Source organism: Plectropomus leopardus, chromosome 4 (assembly GCF_026936395.1).
Source record: "Plectropomus leopardus strain MGB_pleo_1.0 chromosome 4, ASM2693639v1, whole genome shotgun sequence".
NCBI classification, from domain to species: domain Eukaryota; kingdom Metazoa; phylum Chordata; class Actinopteri; order Perciformes; family Serranidae; genus Plectropomus; species Plectropomus leopardus.
Genome location: NC_142179.1, coordinates 15,202,728 through 15,221,795, shown reverse-complemented (window position 1 = coordinate 15,221,795; position 19,068 = coordinate 15,202,728). Strand labels below are relative to the sequence as shown.

Here is a 19,068-nt window from a genome sequence, read left to right as displayed (position 1 = left end):
GTTTCCCTCTAATATGTAGTAATCATAATCTAAAAGAATCACCATGTTGGTAGAGTCCCTCAAGGTTTAGTTCTGGGGCCTTTCTGTTTTTAACCATCCTCACATTTGTACGATAATACAAAGTTAAATCAAGCTTATGGATGTTAGCATGTTCTTTCCTCACAGATAACTGGCTGTAAATGTGAGTGTTTCTATTACTGGCAAATACGTCATTTTTCCCCTAGATGCTATAAACACTAAGCCAAAACACCATGGCTGTGCTCTACACTTAAGATTGTGGTGACAATTGGCGTGGTAAATGATGGGTCAAGATGAGCAGAAACATCATTTTTTAATTAATCGTATCTCTTTATTTGCTCTGGGACTCACAGTTGGTGTATATATGTGCACAGCTTCAGCATTGTATGTATGCAAAACAGCCCTAAGACCATAGAGCTTTAGCTTAGCAAAGCTCAGTGGCATTACTGCACATCTGGCTTCTTCTAATCCTTTGTTCTGAGGAAAGGAGAGTAAGCAGACAATAAACCTGTCGACCTACAAAACGTAGGAACACAGCGGCTCACCACACATGGGCACCCTGAGAACACAGGGATCAGAGTAATCAGCATGGATTTCTCTGAAAAGTTCATATGCAGGCACACTTACAGAGACAGATATAGTTTCTCACTGCCCGTCTCTGTGCTTCAGGTTTGATCGCTGACCTTTGAGTTTAAAATTCTCATTTGAGGCTCTAAATTGCTAAATGCCATTGGTAATCTTACAGTGTCTCATCATCACATTGGTGTGGTCTGGATTTATGTAATAGTCTAGTCATGGAAAGCCTAATGGGGATGGAATAACATTTTAATGGTTTGGATCGAGTCCTTGTTCTATCAGGTTAGTTTTCCTGGCTCAGTGTATATATGTTATATGCAGGGCTCAACAATGAGGATTGCTCGATTGTCTGGGGCAAGTAAAATGCCATTGTGGGCTGGTAAATCTAACAGATCACTTGCCCAACCTGGCAAGTGGTGAAAAATAATTTTTTCCTGAGCTGATGATGAAAGTAGCTAATGAGTTTGCCATCTCACTTCCTTCTCTGTTGAGAGTTGCGCATGCACAGCACTGATCGGGCACTCGTGAGAGAATTGCGTCCGGTAAAGACAGAGTTTAATGCAATTGAGCATTTCAGTAACTCCACTCCAGGAAACAGGAGTTTAGTCAGGCGGTGTTAGAGGATGTCAGCGAAACTCGAACTATCTGAGTTTGAGCGCAAGGCAGATACAATGTGATTCAGTGTTTGTTGTTATTTGATAACCAATAGTAAATAAGACAGTTTTTATGATGGCAAGTTAAAAACAAAAAACAAAAAAACATTGAAACGTTTGAACATTGAGCATCACACTCCTTGGGGTTCAGAGCATGCTCTGGGCACAGATGGAGCAGCAGAACACCAGGCGCAGTGAAAGCAAGTATTAATTGTCTGTTAATTTATATTGAAAAGAATGCGTTATTTCAACAAAAGCGCTCTTATTTTAGTGTTGGCTATCTTTTTGTCTGTGTCACCATCTTCAGCTACTGTCACACATCCTAATTCTGTGGGAAACACTATAGCATATGCATTACTTAACCTCTCTTAGCTGGATATTGCTACCTTCATGAAGGTAGGATTTATTACAGGGCTGTGATTGCATTAGTTTAAGCTTGGTTTATCTTATGAAGTCATAACTGAGTGCACATTTACATCCAGCACTATTTATGGGAGTACAGACATGCAGCAGACCACGGTGCCTCTGTCACGTTATCTTTTTCTCTCAGATTTTTTCTCTGGTCATATTGTGCCTTTGTTTTTTGTTGCTCTACTGGAGCTGTTACATTCTTTTTTACTCCAGCTTTAATGCCTGACAGAGGGCTCATTCAAATTTCTTGGGAAACTAAAACTTAAGGGACTAACCTTGCCTACCACATACTGTAGGTCAAACCCTCAATTAAAAGGAGGATTTTCTGCACCCTTTTATTATCTCTCGAAAATGACTCTTCCGCTAACTCCCTTTTGCCCCCTAGTATGTCCTCCCACACTTTGCCCTGTCTTTACATCATCCTGTGTCTGACCCTTAGTGTCTCTCGTTTGGCGCACACCCCCCTCTGGCACCGTTTTCTCCTGTTTCTCCTTGCTACTGTCCCTTACTCACCTCTCTGAGTACACTCTCTCATCCTCCCTCTCCCTGTGTCTTGGCAGGTGGTAGAGATAGCTTTAAAGGTTAGCCCCATACTGGGAGCCCACATGTTCCAGCCCCTGCTGCCAGCTGTCTTCAGAGGTATTGTGGACGGTGAGGTGAGTTTTACCACAATATCTTGTCCAGATCTGGATGGGGTTTATGTAAAAGGACACACATGTAAACATGTTTAAGATTGCCCATGGTATATTTTTACTCACTTTCTGCTTTTTTTATTGAAGGTTTTACCTTATTGAACTTCAAAATACTATTAGAGATGGATCCTGCTCCTGCATTTAACCTCTTCTTTAATCAGTTCGAATGGAGACAGTATAGTGGTAATAACTGATTCTTCAGCTCAGTTAAGGGTCACAGGCTGCCTTTTGAGGATTCTGCTGTGTCAGTGGACCTGTCCTCTTTCCAGTTATCATGCTTAATGACCTTTGCTGTAAAAGTATTTGTGCATGGTTATATTTCTACATCTACCTGAGTAATTGTGTATTCACATTCTGTGTGTGTGTGTGTGTGTGTGTGTGTGTGTGTGTGTGTGTGTGTGTGTGTGTGTGTGTGTGTTGTACAGAGATATCCCGTGGTGATGTCCACCTACCTAGGAATCATGGGCCGCGTTTTGCTCCAGAACTCAAGTTTCTTCTCCTCTCTGCTCACTCAAATGGCCTCTGAGTGCAGCCAGAAGGTGAGACTCGATGTCCGTCCTTCATTTCTGTCTCCTCAGCACATTCCCTTTTGAATGCGTGTGAGAGACATAACGGCAAAGTGATCGTTAAAGAGGAATCACTCTGAACGATGCTAAGAGTAATGAGCCAATGAATTGCTAACAGTAACATATTCAGACTCTTAAGTTTAGAGCTGTCCCCTTTTTACTGTGAAACCCTGGCATTGTTGTTTTTGTCTGACCCGGAGCAACATTGACTTGGCCTTGTTTTGACATTGCTGCCTTTATCTAAACAAATGAAAGACCTAAAGTTGTCTCTTTAAGTTGTCGCTCCATCATGCTTCTTTTTCTTTAACGATAGAGGACAAGGCAGTGAGGTAAATGAGGCAGAACAAACAGGGAAGGTCAGTTGCTCACTTTAGACAACAGTAGACTCATATTTTTAAACATAAAAATAGAATTGAGTTGTCAGACACTGTTTATGTCTCTCTTTTTTGACCTCTCTCTATATTTAATTGCCTCTGTTTGTCTCCTTTTTCTTCCTCTATATTAACCCTCTGTATGTCTCCTCCCTCTCCCTCATCCTCCTTTTCTTTTCTCTCTTCTCATCAGATGGACCAGTTGTTGGGCAGTGTGATAGAGATGTGGGTCGACCGCATGGACAACATCACTCAGCCAGAGAGGAGGAAGCTGTCGTCACTGGCTCTGCTTTCCCTCCTGCCATCTGACAACAGGTGAGAAACATTTGTCATTTGTCTGTGTGCAGATGGGGCTTTGAGCTGGTGGGAAGTGGATAGAATTCACCCCGTCAGTGCAGATGAAACCGGGGCAAATAGGGGGGAAAGTGAAGAGACGTACTTGACAAATTGTTTACCCAGCTTTTGTTTATCTTTATAGCTGGTAGAATTGTCTTTGGGAAGTATGTGGTTCTGAATTGGTTGTCACAAACAGCAAAGAACATTAGTTGTTTTTAAAAAGTTTGATAAAGGTAACAGATTTTTACCCTACAGCCATAATATGCTACACAAAATCAACAGCCTTTGCACCATATGGGTGCCACAGTAATTTGGGACAGCAGCTCAGCACGCACATATATGCACAAAGCAGGCATATTTATAGTGTTGTGAACATTTTATGTCACATACCTGCAGTGCTTGAAAGATTCCACTGAAAGACTGATTGTCTTTGCCAAATGTTCCTGATACAGTTCTTTGCAGCTCTGTAGGTTGAATCTGAGTTTGAAAGTAACCAGAGTATGTAAGTGTCTCATGTGCCCATGGGGAGGCTATTTAAAAAGCTCTGTGCAAAGTCCTACTTTGGGTTAAAACTTGTTATTGTGTGCACATTTCTTTACTGACACTAAACTAGATTAAAATGACCAGAGGTAAACCAACATTTCATATATTGAGATAAAGAATGTTATTCACCTAAATTTGAAAGGTGCACAGGGAGACTGTGTACCATTTTTTTAAAAGCAGTTTCTAACTTTGCATCAAAAGAGTTTTCTCATTTGGTTTTCTGAGTGAAACTTCTCTTGTAGTGGTTCAGAGGAGTCATTGTGGGGTTCAGTAATAAACTTTTCTTGTGATGTCCCATCTCACTGCATGGTGATGCATGTTTTTATCAAGATTATGTGAAGCTCGCTTTTCTGCTATTGAGATAATGTAATCATAGACATAGACATAGACAGGCATGAAATCCTTTGTTACGCCCCCGTCCTTGGTCTCCAACAGCAATTGATTATGACAGCCTTGGCTGGTTAAGTGCTGCATGGCAAATCAACTTCCTCACATACAATCAGAACTAAAATTGGAAGAGGTCCAAATCTTGTCTGTAGCTGCCCTTAATATCATCTGTTCTTTCTCTATAACATGTAGAAAAGTATGAAGAGAAGGTCACGGGTAGCCTAAATGCTACATTTTACTGGAATTGAAACAGTGATGATGATCATTTTGAAATAAAATGCATCATTGAAAAATCAGCAATCATGAGAAAAAAGTAAACTTTGATGAGGCTTTTCTGGCAATCATTTAGCACCACAAATTAGCTGTTGTGTTAAGCAGACAGGAGATAAGAGCTCGCTCCAGAACAGTGTAGCCCAAATATGTGATTAATCGGGGCTGCCTGATAAGTGCGGCCTATTCACTTGATATTCATTATTTACGAGCTTTGTTTGCATTTATTATTCAGGGTTTTTCCTTTCTCAGGATGGGTCCTTAGGGAGTGACCACAGATGACAGCATGTGCTGTCTGCATTCAGTAAAGGCGATGAGTTTGTGTGACCTTATTTAATGGAAATCTATGTATATTTCTGTTGTATCTGGGGTTTCATTTGCTCAAGCATTACAGACAGACATTGTTATTTCATCAATTGGTCAGAGAGTTTGAGGGAGAGGAGACCCGTCAGTTACAGAGGCCACATCTGGCATCAGTGAGAACCAGGCCCACACACTTTCTGCCCTTTTACACCCAACAGAATATTTTCATGTCAGACGCGTTCTCACCTGCTGAAAATACATTGTTTAGTTAGGGCAAAGGTTGCAGGAGGCAGGATATGATGCACTTGTAATTCAGCATTTTTTTTAAAAATGATGTTCACAGAAATAAAACAGCTTTTATTTCATGAGGAAACAAGGGAAAGTCCTTCCCATTGTTACCAGTTTCAAAACGGAGCATTCACCCAGTCAAAATCATGCAGCTTAGCTTGGAAGTCAAAGACTTCATACTGAAGTAAACGTTCTGCTTGTTCAACAGTTGTTTGACAAATAGCTTTTAAATTCAGAGAGGGTTAGATTTGCCACTTTTATTAGTTGTTTTGATTTTGGCGCTGGTGCTTTTCCTTTGGTGCTGGTTAAACCTGTTTGGCAGGCACCATAATTTCCAAAGTAGTTTTTTCCGATGTAATTAGAAACATGATGTTGCTTTGAAAAGTAATAAACAGAAGTTCAATGACCACATTTTTTTGTTTTTGGACATTAAGAATAAATAATAGGAATAATTGCTTATGTGTAGAACAGATAGGTGTAAGGTTCTGATTAAATGTGTTGTAGCATGCACTAGTTTAATTTGCCCATTAAATGGAGGCTGGATTTTTTTTTTTTTGGCTGATTGGAGACAGAGCAAAATTTGAATATTAGTTGTCCTAGTATGCTGATGATATTTGCATATTAATTTATTTGACTAAGAACATTCAATATCTTTTTGCCTTTACTGTGATGTCTAAATGGGAAAATGTGGACCAGTATTATGCAGGTAGAGCGCACCACTGGGAATCAGCTTCAAGGCATGAAATGAAAACGCACTGCTGGAGGGCTGTAAAGCTGCTGCGTGTATGTGATCTACAGGGAAGTATTTACTCAGGCATTTCTCATTACTCATTGTGGAATCAGTTGCTTTACTCTTGTGGACCAGAATAATCGACTCTCTTTTATAAACCTGCAGTTTGTGTCTGTTTCATTGAAATAGGGGAAGGATAAAGTTTTGTTGCTATTTAAGCATATCATGTAACACAGTACACGGTAAGAGCTCTCATTAAAATGACAGTTTTCCTGTTCTCAGATGATAGTATCATTCACCAATAACCTTGTCATAGTCCTCAACAGAATACCTTTTCCCTTTTTACAGTTTACTGATTGATTTTAGTAAATCTGCCAACTACTTTTTTACTTGTTGAAAGCACATTAATGCATTCAAAACCAAATTCTGTTTGTCCTTTGATGAGGTGCATTTATTACTTTCTGAAACTTTTGTGCAGTCTAAGTACACTAGAATGCTTCATTTGGTGTTTAGCATGCACAGCCATGAGGTCATTTTCACTGTCGACTGCTGTAGTCATCAGAACCTCCTGTTCAGATTTTTTTCTTTTTGCACTACCAGTTCATCATCACTGACAGTTTGCTTTACTATGGCAACACAACAAGAATAAGGAGTGTAAGAAATCAAAATGCACACCTTTATGGCCTGGATCTGCTACGCTCTATATTTTATGTAATCATGGTTATAAGGGTGTCTTTTCAAAGTTGCTGCATCATGTTCAGAGGAATCCAATATTTGTCTTCCACAGACTAAGTGGGTACTTTGTGTCTCATCAAAGTTCATATAAGTTTGTATATTTGATTCAAACATCTGCTTTATTCACTTGTCAGACAGCCCATAAATATTTCAATTCACATGTGGCTGTACTTTGCAAACATGCATATTTATTTTTCTGCAATTGTAAGAACTAGTAGTAAATCAAGCTCTTCTCCATTGTGAGATTCTGCATTATTTGCTTTTAATTATTGATTTTATCACGCATATACAGTGTAATATATATTTTAGTAATATGTACTTTTTAAATTCTTAATTGTTTGTCCAAAAGTGTTGTTTGGGTCATTACATGCCAACTCACCCAGAGAATTCAGATTTTTTTGCCAGCTCATATCATAGATTTTCTCTGGAAAAAAGTAAAAAGTTTAATTAAATACATGGGACACTGGAAAATCTGATATTCGACTCCAAATACTTTTTTAGTCATTAACTCTTGACATTTGGCCCTTGGAGCTTAATTTCATCATACTTGCGATACTTTGTGTATTCTGAACCTCATCAATTGCTTATTTTTCACTAAATTGGGATACAATTTGTACTAAACATCCACAAAACCCAAGGATAATTTGCTACATATATTCATGAAAAAATATTTGTTGCTCAGTGTTTTACAGTATCTCCATTAGATTTCACATTCTTGTAACCAAATTTTGATTCTGTTTGGCCTTAATGTAGTTTAATTGTATCAGTAAGTTATTTAGTCTTGCATAAAAAATGGTATATGAAAACCCCCTCTTGTTAGTATATATTTTTCCAAGAAGAATTATTTTAATTTTCTGGAAACTTTTTAATCAAAGTGTTAATATTTATTGCAGGTATATAAACAATTTAAAGATGTTATATTACTCCATCTGGTAATCTTTTTCTGTAAATGATCATCTCTTACATGTTTTTCATAGTTGACAAAACCAAAGAATCCTGAAATATTAAAAAATGGAAATTTTATAGCAGTTGAATACACAACCTAAGAATCGCAAAAAAATTATTAAATTTAGCTGAGGGCCAAACTCAAAAAATTCATAATTTAAAAAGTATTTCGAGTTGAACTATAGGATTTTGCAAGGTCCCATGAATTTAATAGTTTTCACCTAAACTTTTTCGACCAATTTCTCAGTAGTGTCAATACAATATTTATAATTAGTAGCTTCAATACATGCCCATGCTTTTAATTTTCTGCAAGAGTTGAAGCAAAATTGAAGAACTTTCTACAGTCTTTAGTCCTATCATAAGTATGCATTTTCCACTTACACCGGTTAAGCACTTGTGCTATTTAGGGTCCACTGTAATGATTCAAACCTAATGATGCTCAACAGCATCAAATGTAATCAGTGAGGCTTATTTGAAAGCCATTTGCAACAAGCTCAGCTGGAATGTATCCAATATGTATATGCCCTTTTATAGAAAGAAATAACAAGGATGAAATGTATTCAGTAAGTATTAAAGCATGTAGCACTGCTACCTTTTGTCACCTTAAGATGAAAACATTTTACTGTGGACTTTTAATCTGTAATTGCCACTGAACACAGAAAAAAAAAACTTTTGATTTCCAAACTGTGGAGGAAAATTCACATTAAAATGTATTTCGGAGAGCAGCCTTCACAGGTGAAGGTCCTCTTCCCTGCTGCCTGCTTTTGTTTAAGGTGAGAGGACCACAGAGAGACAGTTGACTCTGATGAGGAATTTGTTGCTGCGACCTGTTTGCACGCAGCGTCTCAGCTTTCAGATCATGTTTCCACTTACACTGATTTGAATGGCAAGCACGGAGCAGCTAGCACTAGTCAGTCATTAGAAAATAATCAGTGGAGACTAAGTGTTGGGACTGAATAGAATTAGAATTGACAGACATGTTTAAATGTGTGATAAAAGATATTTGATTGGATGCCTGCAACCAGTTGCCATGGCTGCCAATTTGAGACTATTATGAGTAAATTGGGGGCAGAGGCGTTCAGTGATGTATTTTACACTTCCAGGATATCAGTAGTGAGATGTTGCAATCTGAAAGGAACAACTTTTTAAAATTCACCTCAAACATGCTTTCTGTCTACTTCATTACCAAAAGTATTTATTCGCCTTAAAAGAAAACTTTGGTATTTTTCAACCTCGGCCCTGTTGTTCTGTGTTTTTGTGTCAAAATAATACCCCTTCTCATACAAAATTTGCACCTATACTTTGATATTTTAATTGTGGGAAAAACAGTTAAAAAAAATCCCATAACTACAGCAGAATCATTCGGCATGGGAGTAAATACAGATTATAACCTTTCCCATAAAATGCAAATGCCAGATGACAGTGGGTCTTTTGGGGGGGTCCAGTGGGCCAGGGGCTTAAGTGACTAATGGAGACAGCAATTTTTAAAATTGGTCTATAGTGAGAGAGATGCGGAAAAGGCTGTAATTTAATCCCCACAGCCAGTTGTGCACTGTCAATTTACATCTATTAAAGTTCTTGTTTTTGCCACAGGCAGGTTCAGATTGTTATTAGGAGTGTTTGACAGCATTGTGAAAAGGACCCCACAGTAAAATGAAATATTTTTCTGTACCTTTCTCTATTTTTTTTTTTTGTGTGTGTGTGTGTTTTTAGTTTTTTTTATTGTGACAAAGTCTCACTCAATGCAAAGTCTCATTCTGAAACCTCTGAAGAGGTGAATTATGGCAAGAAAAACAACAATGGAAATGTCAGTGAGAGTTAAAGAGAAAAGTGCCATGTTGTCAGACACTTAAAATAACAGTCTGAGCCTGTCAGTGGCAAAAACAAGCACTTTTAGTGGATGTAAGTTGACACCATTTCCCATAAGGATCACATTGTAGCCTGTTTTGTTGCAGCAGATGGAGCGATCTCACTCAATACCAGTTTAAAAAAAATGTTGTCCCTATTTGTCATTGAGACACAAAACATCAAAGTTCAAAAATACTGAAATTTCCCTTCAAGTGTAACTTTGAGACCTCTACTTATTCTGTGATTTATACTCATACTTGTGTGAGAGTGTACGTATGCAGATTTGGAGTTAATTGGAGGAGTATACATTCCTCAAATGCCGGCGTAGAAAATAGGATTATCCTGCACAGTCGTATGCTGACTAGATGGATCCCCTGTTGCTGCAGCTCAGCTTTCATGATTTTAGTCTTGACAGGAATATTTACAGTATGAGTACTTCCCACTCATGAGAAATAAGAGAGAGGTCTATGTTTAGTGGCTCGGTATGTATCTGTCATGCACTGATTTTTCAATTTTTTCAGACTTCATGCTCAGTGAACTTTATGCAGCATTGCCTGCGGTCTATCAAGCCAAGCACTTGAACTGACAGACCCTTTGATGCATCAATGCCCAAACCCACACATACTCGCTCTTTGTGGCTTTTTTTATTCTTTGGCCTCCATGCTTTTTATTCCTATTGACATGGGAAACCCCACTGCCTTTCCAGTGCTTTCGAAGAATGACTCAAATATTTCATCAATGACTGCTGCCTGTTTCTAAGCCTGGGTGGTGGGCGGTGCAAGCCAGAACATTTTAAATATCTCAGGTACAGCAAGCCAATGCTCTGCAATGCTTTTCATCTGGAGGAAGTGGCTACAATACAAAATAAAAAAAGAAGAAGAAGGTCATAGCAAACCACCCAAAAGGCTCACCCTGCAAAACTGTGTGTAAAGACAGTAAGCCTCATTGATTTTAATTTTTCACACTTGAATGTGCGAGACAGTGAAATATCATTTACAACTGGAAAAATCACCCTTATCATGTGTGATTAATCAGTTCAGGGTGAACATGTTTTTCTCAGATCATAAATGTAGAGAAAAGTTTTAAAAATATAGTTAAACACATGTATTTTTGGCTTTTTTATTTGTTTGTTGGGTTTTAAATTTTGTTTTGTTTTGTTTTTTGTTTTTTTGGATTACCCTCTCTGCCATTTTCTCTTTTTGAAAATGTTTCTACCAAAAGCCAAATGTGAAATTGTGACTGTGAGATACACACAAACAGAACAATCTGGACATGTGTTATGTGACGTGAGTTGATGGATGACATAAACACCCTTTTCTCTCGATGGCCATATGTTTTTTTTGACAGACACTTTATCACTTTCAGTGGCGCCAGGATTTAACCTTCACTGTTGTTCTCTGATGTGTCATTGCTCTTCATGACCATTTGGTTCTTTGGACAGCTACCCATCTCTCTGTATTTCATTCAAACACACACAGCTGTTGTGTTAATGATCTCATGAGTAACAAGCTTGTGCCGTCTGTGTGTTATCAGTGTGATCCAGGACAAGTTCTGTGGCATCATTAACATCTCCGTTGAGGCGCTGCATGATGTAATGACAGAAGATCCCGAAACAGGAACCTTCAAAGAGTAAGTATGCATGATTCTCAGACAGATCAGAGAAAACAATGAAAAACGATTGCATAAATACTTCTGATGAAATGTATTTGGATAGTAAGCCTATAGATACTTTGTTGAGATTCAAAAGTTGAACAGTTTTGCTTTTTTCTGTCAATGTATAACAGATTATCTATTGAGTATATGTGACAATTCATGAACATATTCTCATAATGATTTAGTTGAGCTTTAACTTTTCATTCAGCCTAGGTTGAGTGAATAGTTCCAAGTTCCAGCTAAATATACTTTAACAGTACATTTAGGTGGACTATCCAAATAAAATGTTCTTCTTTTTACTTCATTTCTATCTTTACATCTGATTGCTCATACTTGTAACAATGTCAGATATCAGCAGCATGCTGATAGATCACATAGCTGAGGGAGCAACAACAAACATGCCAGCTGTTTGGAGTGATTATAGATTAATATCTATTTATTTATTCCATTTTGCTCTATAAAGTGAGGAACAATATACTATTCAGGGTTTTCCCAAAAAAACATATAAACTAAGGTTGCAGCAATATACCATTTTTAAGTTATACTGTGATATGAAAGTTATCGGTTATCATACTGTACATTTGCTTATCTGCGATATTTGAAAAGAAAATGCAACTGGACGGAGAATTTCGCCTTCATTTCAGTTATTTTCCAAAAGGGACTTTTTATATACTTCCATCAAAAAAGAAAAATTCAAGTTTCAATGAAAGTAATGAAATGTTTGTTCAACCCCAACTACCCCTTCTATTTTCATTCCTTTAAGGGTCTTTTTATGACTGATAATAATACTAATTCTGTAATATAATGACACCACAATATTTTCTGAGACAGTTTTGGTACTGTAAAAATCTCACACCATTGCTACCCTAGAACATAGTCATACAGAAGAAATCCCTCTCATCACTTATGACCCACTAGAAGTGTTTGGTGGTGTATTTTTCTGCAGAGACTCCATCCTCTGCTTGTATTTTCTTATTTTCCTCTCATTTTCTGTGCTCGGGACGTTTAGGGGTGTGTACCACCACAGTGCTCAGGTGAGGTCGGGGCTTTATGTAAAGGTAGCGACCAGCTGCCACACTGTAAGCAACAGGCATTCAAGAGACACAGCACTGAAAATATGCAAACATAGTTAGGCTTTTACTTTAACTTTTGCTGGGGAGCATATTTACAAACAGTAAGTCACATGTGCACAGAAGACTATATCTTTGAGTCAAGCCTGATGTTGCCTAACACATAAAAGAATGATTCCAGTCACTTTGACACATTAGTGTATTAATTAAACACTGGTAATAATTCGGTATTCTGTTTTTTCTGATACCCAAAGCCCAGGTATGATATCGGTACTGGGACTGAAAAAGTTGGATCACTGCATCACTATTTCTAAATCACAAAGTTAAACCCTCCAGACTTTCTTTTCATCTGTGAATGAGTTTTGTAATTTTTACAAAGCTCATGCAAGATGAATGCAGACAGTTGAAACATTTGTTGTGAAAGTACTTGAAGCAGTGCGCCCACAGATGTGCTTTTGAATTGTTGTTTAGATTTATCAAAAACAAACCTCTGAAGAAAGATTTTTTTTAGTTAATGATATAAAAGCAGTACCTTACCGTGGAGTATAACAGTGTGCTGAAGGAGGCTGAGTGGCATTGGTGAATAGGACACTTTTCTCCAGAAAAATAATGGACTGTGAAATGGCCCACTGTTTGTAAATGCAAATCAACTGAGACAGAAAGCGGTGGGTATTGTAATCTTCCCGCCTATATTTGGGAATTAAGTAAAGTTTCAAATAAACAGACTTTCCTTTTATTCCTCTGCTGTCATAAGTGGTTTGGAATTGTTCTTGCGTGGTGTGGAATAACAATGAATGTCCTTGCTGCCGTGGATAAATTCAGTACATGCCAACTGGCAATGCAGCTCAGCATGGTACTCCAGTGTTAATTGTAGAAATTCAGTCACTTGTCACTTAGCTACTGTAACAGGAATTAAAAGTTTGAATGTCTTTTGCACTGTACCAAACTGCAATGAGTCAGATTTGATTACTGAAACCAAATGAATGAAAACTAGGAAAGGAAAAGTTGCAGTTCAACAAAATTTAAACTGCAGAAGTTTTAGATGGTAAACAAAGATGTGGCCATTATGTTGTCTTGGGTAGAGCATTACACCCGTGCTTTAACCCTTTGAAACCTGGAGTGACATCACTTTTCTTGTGCTGCTTTCAGACGCCTTTCATACGTATTTAAAACCTTGAATCCCGAGCAGTGGTTTGGTGTCTTTCAAAAAACAGCTAAAAAGGCAATGAACAACTTGGTAAGAAATGTTTTACAAGATGCAATAAATTTGTACAATCGGGGAAAAAATGTAAAAGCTGGTGAAGAAAGAAGAAAGCTCAGGAAAAAATATTTATAATGATCATAATGCCATATTTAAACTTATATTACAAAATAATTATAATTTTAAAGCACATTTCCCAGGTAATTTTCTTTTTTTTTAAATATAATTTTCAGGGGTTTTTTGTTATAATTATTAGTCATTTCATGCAGATTTTTGGATCATTTCTTCTCTGTTTGCTCATTGCCTTCTTCCCATAATTTTGAAAATCATTTGCTCTGGTCTAGGGTTTATCTGCATTAACAGATTTTTTCAGCCACTCGTGAACACAGCATTAACAAACTTGTCAGCAGACAGTTCGCAATTCACATGTCCAGGAGTTCCAGAGTAAAACTATCATTCATTTGCAGTTAGGACTGCTCAATTATTGCAAAAAACATAAGCGTTATTATTCTGGTGAATATTTAGGTCATGATTACTTAACACCATGTTTTTATTTAACTTGAAAAAAATTTTCATGTGCTAAAGGTCAAATTAATATGGATGAGAGGGAGCTTGGGCTTTTTGGGGGGTGGGCAAACGCACTGATATAATGCAAACGCACTGATATAATGCAACCAAAGGGGAGTGCCGGATTTACACAAGTCAGTCAGTAGCATCATTGCCAAATGTAATGTAGCACAATAATAGTTTTATCTCAATTATCTTGTTGTCATAATTGTTGAAACACAAATTGATATATAAAGTTTGATTAACGCCCAGCTCAATTTGGAGTTGTGTCTCTGGCCACGTAATGAATGTAAGCCCAGTATTCATTCTCTCCTAACTTTGTTTTGATGACCAACTCCTGAGGGAAATATCCGGCTCTTTAGCTGCTAAATGATCCACTGTTTTCACCAGCTAGATGTTAACTGTGTCTGTCTGCTGTGTTCTTTCACTGAAAACAGCTGCCTGCTGCTGCCGAAAACGATGATATGCGATCGGTGTGAGTGAATCAGAACAATAAAGTCACAACCCAAAACTTTTAATAAATCTCTGTAAAGAAGAGGGAGGTTGCATATTTGAGTTAGAATTCCCTGTAGGTACGAGTAACCTCTTTCACATTGTCTCGTTGTTTTACATTGTAATTTCACACGTTACAGAAGAAATAGCAGTTAAAGCCTCTTTAAAGGCATGTTTAACCCCAAAGAGAAACACCAGATAGTAGTTACTGATATCTACTATTCACAAGACTTTGAAAAGACTTTAAAGAGGCTAAAGTCTGACATCCTTTCACAGGGAAAGACATGGGTTTTCAGATTTTGCAAAGGCTGGAGTCTTGCAGGGTCACCATTTATAGACTCCCTCTGAGAAATATGACATGTTAATAAGTCCTTACATGTCTGCAAAGCACATAACTCTAGAAAGACAAGATGGTAATGTGGATGTCTACAGTATTCTTGTCCATTTCGCATCAATATAATCTATTAAGCTAAACTTTACACTTTAGATTTCATTGCCTCCACTCGCTGCCAGCCTCCATTGGTTAGCTCCTCCCATTTAAATAATGGGAGGAGATTGTGGAAATGAAAAAAGAATGGTTTGAAAAATTAAGAGTCCTCTCCAAAATAATTGCTGGTCATAGATAGGCACCTATTTATTTTTTCTGTCTATCTGGTTTGCTGCTTCCTGTTTGGCACTGGAGAGAGTGCACCTATAAATTGTTGACAATGTTAAACATAATATCAAACAATAGCGATCATGAGAGTGCGCCACAGCTCTAGCAAAACTCTCATGATTTTATTCTGACATTGAAGATTTGTCTGCCACAGTGAAATTGCTTGATAAGTCATTTGGTTGAAGACTGCCATAAGCTGTATTTCTTAAAAACCTGTTCTCTCCAGTTTTTTGTTGTTAACTTCATTAGTTAGAGTTTAGTTAGAATTTAGTTAAAATTTCTGATCACGAGTTCTCCAGTGCTACATGTCAAAGTCACCAAATGTGACACTGCAGACCCCACTACCTTATCTCTCTTCACAATAAGGATGAAGTAAAAAGGACAAAGGAAATAAAAGACCTTACGCAGACTTTGGACTGAGCACAAAGGTTTCGCTTGTAATTCTCCCTGCATGCTGATGAACCAATATGAATAGCAGGCAGAGCTATGTACTCGAGTGCCAGAGGGCTCAGCCTTTTTTTGTGTGCCCACGTGTGTGTGTGCACACCGCCTGTTCTGAAATTGTCTCCTACTGTGCAGGTTTATGTGTGGTTATTAATATTGAGTTGAATATTATTGTGTTTGCAGCTGCATGCTGATGAGCCATTTTGAGGAGCCCAAGCTGAGTGATGATGAGGAGCCGCCAACTGAGCAGGACAAGAGGAAGAAACTGGTCAGTTGCACGCACACACGCACACACAGTTATAAAAATACAGTAGGGATCCAATTTTGCAATGATTAAAGCCTTATGATCTGTTGATATACAGTATTAGTTTGGAAATGTTGTAAGATTTTGTCCACAACAATGTGTATTCATTTCAAAATGTGTGCACATACAAGGAATTTGACTCAGTTCTTTTGTTCCTCTCAACCTACATACACAGAAATAAACATGAGGCTTAAAAACAGGACAGCTAAACAGAGAGCTTTCTCCAGTAAGCACAGAGAAAGATGGTCACTCCACTCGTTAGTCACATACCAACTCAGAGCCTCCTCTCAGCTTATATAGCTGCTCCAGCTTTTCATGCAGCGCACCACAAAATCACATGGCCCCTGGATGCCAGCATGTGTCATTGTAGCGTGCCTTATGTTCAGTCACTTAAGGTGAGCATGGATGATGTTGAGTACCTATAAATGGCCCCTAGGTGGGGGATGTATACCAATTAAACAGTACAATGATGCGTGTATGCGTGAGCATGCATTCTTCTGCGACTTTGTCACACTGTGGAAGCTCAGTAAATGTAACACTACTTCACACTGTAAAATATTTTTTAATTTGATGTTGCTCTGTGTGTATGTGTGTGTGCGTGCGTGCGTGCGTGCGTGTATGTGTGCAAGTGGTCTTCTCCAAATGAGTGCCTGAGCAAATTGAATTTATATACAAATTTAATTTCATTGGTGTTTGGCAGAAGAAATACAGCTGTATTTGTTTACTAGTGTGACTTTGTGTGACTCTTCGCACTGTGAGTGGTGTGTGTGTGTGTGTGTGTGTGTGTGTGTGTGTGTGTGTGTGTGTGTGCGTGCGTGCGTGCGTGCGTGCGTGCGTGCGTGCGTGCGTGCGTGCGTGCGTGCGTGCGTGCGTGCGTGCGTGCGTGCGTGCGTGTGTATGTATGTGTGCATTTTCTGGGCGGCATCCCAGTGCACTTATCACCTCAGCCCAGACCCTGACTTTTTGCTCCAGGGAATAGAGGAGAGGAGACTTAAAGTCGCACCTCTCTCTGCTTCTTAACATTTGTGGGTGTGTGTGCTCGGGGACGTGCTTGAACGCATGTGTGAGTGTGACGGGTTTGCCCACGTGAGACAGTCTCCAGTTTGAGGAGAAAGTTAATGAGGAAGGAGACCCGTGGCAGTTTCGAGCGTTTATTGACTTCAGTTAGGCTCTCTCGTGGCTGCTCTCCTTGGCAGATGTGTGCATATCTGTGTTATAGCATGTGTGTGTACAAATGTGTATGTTTGTGCTAGTCTCAAAGAGCTTGTGAGAGACAGATGATGTAGTTTGCTCTAGCACTTTCTCGTGATAAATAATAACCCCAAACTGTCTTGTTTGTGCATCAGTGCTTCACTTTGATGAATATGTTCAGACAATGCAGTTTGTGAGGAATCAATCAAAACAACATGTAATTTTGTGTTAGTATTTAAAGCAGTCACATCCACACTGATTAATTATATTTTAAGTTTAGCTAAGCGCTTAGTGGTCCATAACGTTTGTTCAGCCAACTTTCACGAGAAGCCGCAATGTATGTCTGTAAGGTTAGGTGTTGGGGTCAGCTGCATTGCCAGTCAGGCAGCAGGTAAAGGTAGGAAGCCTGGATATGAAAACTGGCACTTGGGACGTGAAATGTCATCCCTCTGGGAATGAAGAAGTTGGAGCAAGTGGGGAAGTGAAGCAATACCAAATAGATATAGCTGGGCTTACCTTTATGCACAGCACTGGTGCTAGAACTGAAGTCCTGGAAAGAGAGCTGACTCACTCCTTTTTCCACGCAGGTGCGTGGAAAGTCATGATTCCCTGACTGAGCACTATGTTCTTCCCTTTTTATGTGTGTGTGTGTGTGTGTGTGTGTGTGTGTATATATATATGCAGTCCACTGTAAACTACAGAAGCCCAAAGAGAGCGGCCAAAAAAGTTACAGTTCTAAACCACAAATTGGAATTAATCTGTAAAATCAATTTGTCACTGAGCCTTAGACCTTACAGTGAGATTGTGTTTTTAAGTATAATTCTTCTCTCTGGGATATATTGATTTCTGCATGTGTATACCTAGCATAGTATATTGAATAGAGAGAAAACAAAACTTTCTACCAAGGTACACGTCCCTGTAAAATAATTCTTCATCCATTCTTGTCATCTTTGCTAATTCCTCATACACCCCAAACCTTTTTTCTTCCATCATCTGTCCTTATCTTACTTTCTCACTTTATTCTCGTATAGCGTCCCCTCATCAGGTAGTCTCATCACTGTCTCTCTGCCTGCAGGTGATATTTGTATGATTGTACAAGTTTGTCTTGTTGAATTAGATTTTGCTGCCTCCTTGCAGGCACCTGCAATTTTACATAAAATATGAAATTACCCTGAACACACACTCCAGTGTTTTCCTCACCACTTTGTCACTAGTTTAAAGCTTCTAAAGAAACTCTTTCATATCAGTCTCAAAGTGTGATTTTTTTTTCTTGTCTGTCCAGTTTGACCCCTTGGACCTTTTCCCCTCTGGTAGTTATTACCTTGTCTGGCTTCTCTCTATCTGTGCTAGATAATTTGCCTTTAAGATGACACTGACTGTACTGCAGCTCACAACTCTGTAGCAAACATTTTGTTCTTTTTTATGGACTCAAACATGGATGTCTCCAGAGCAGAGCTCTTTTAAAGGCTGTGACTTCCAACTTCTAAAGTTGAAAATGCAATGTATTGCATATGTATGAACTTTGTAGTCAGACATTTAAATGGATGCTTGAAAAAATGAAACTCTTGCTGATGATGTTAGAAACTAAGTGGTTTTTAAGCTGATTTGTGCTACAAAGGCGAAAAGGAAATGGGCATTTAACATTTTTAATTGATACAGTATTTAAATTTACTTTACTGGCTAAAAAGCGTTGTATTAGAGGCCTTAAAGTAATACGAGGACAATGTTATACAGCAGTATGGACAGTCTTATGATAAAGAAGATTTTATCCTAGATTGTTTTAATGATGACGCTGAACATATTATTGAAATGCCATCAG

The 19,068-nt window shown here is 38.4% G+C and overlaps 1 protein-coding gene across 1 annotated transcript in view; it reads left to right on the top strand.

Annotated features, from left to right (window-relative positions):
* Positions 1 to 19,068, top strand: part of ipo11 (importin 11) — a 152,850-nt gene that overhangs the window by 104,541 nt on the left and 29,241 nt on the right. Inside the window, exons 25-29 of the mRNA XM_042488560.2 lie at positions 2,219 to 2,314; positions 2,776 to 2,889; positions 3,481 to 3,602; positions 11,206 to 11,301; positions 15,938 to 16,022. Of these exons, the coding sequence (XP_042344494.1) occupies positions 2,219 to 2,314; positions 2,776 to 2,889; positions 3,481 to 3,602; positions 11,206 to 11,301; positions 15,938 to 16,022 (513 nt within the window). The remainder of the gene's footprint in view (positions 1 to 2,218; positions 2,315 to 2,775; positions 2,890 to 3,480; positions 3,603 to 11,205; positions 11,302 to 15,937; positions 16,023 to 19,068) is intronic.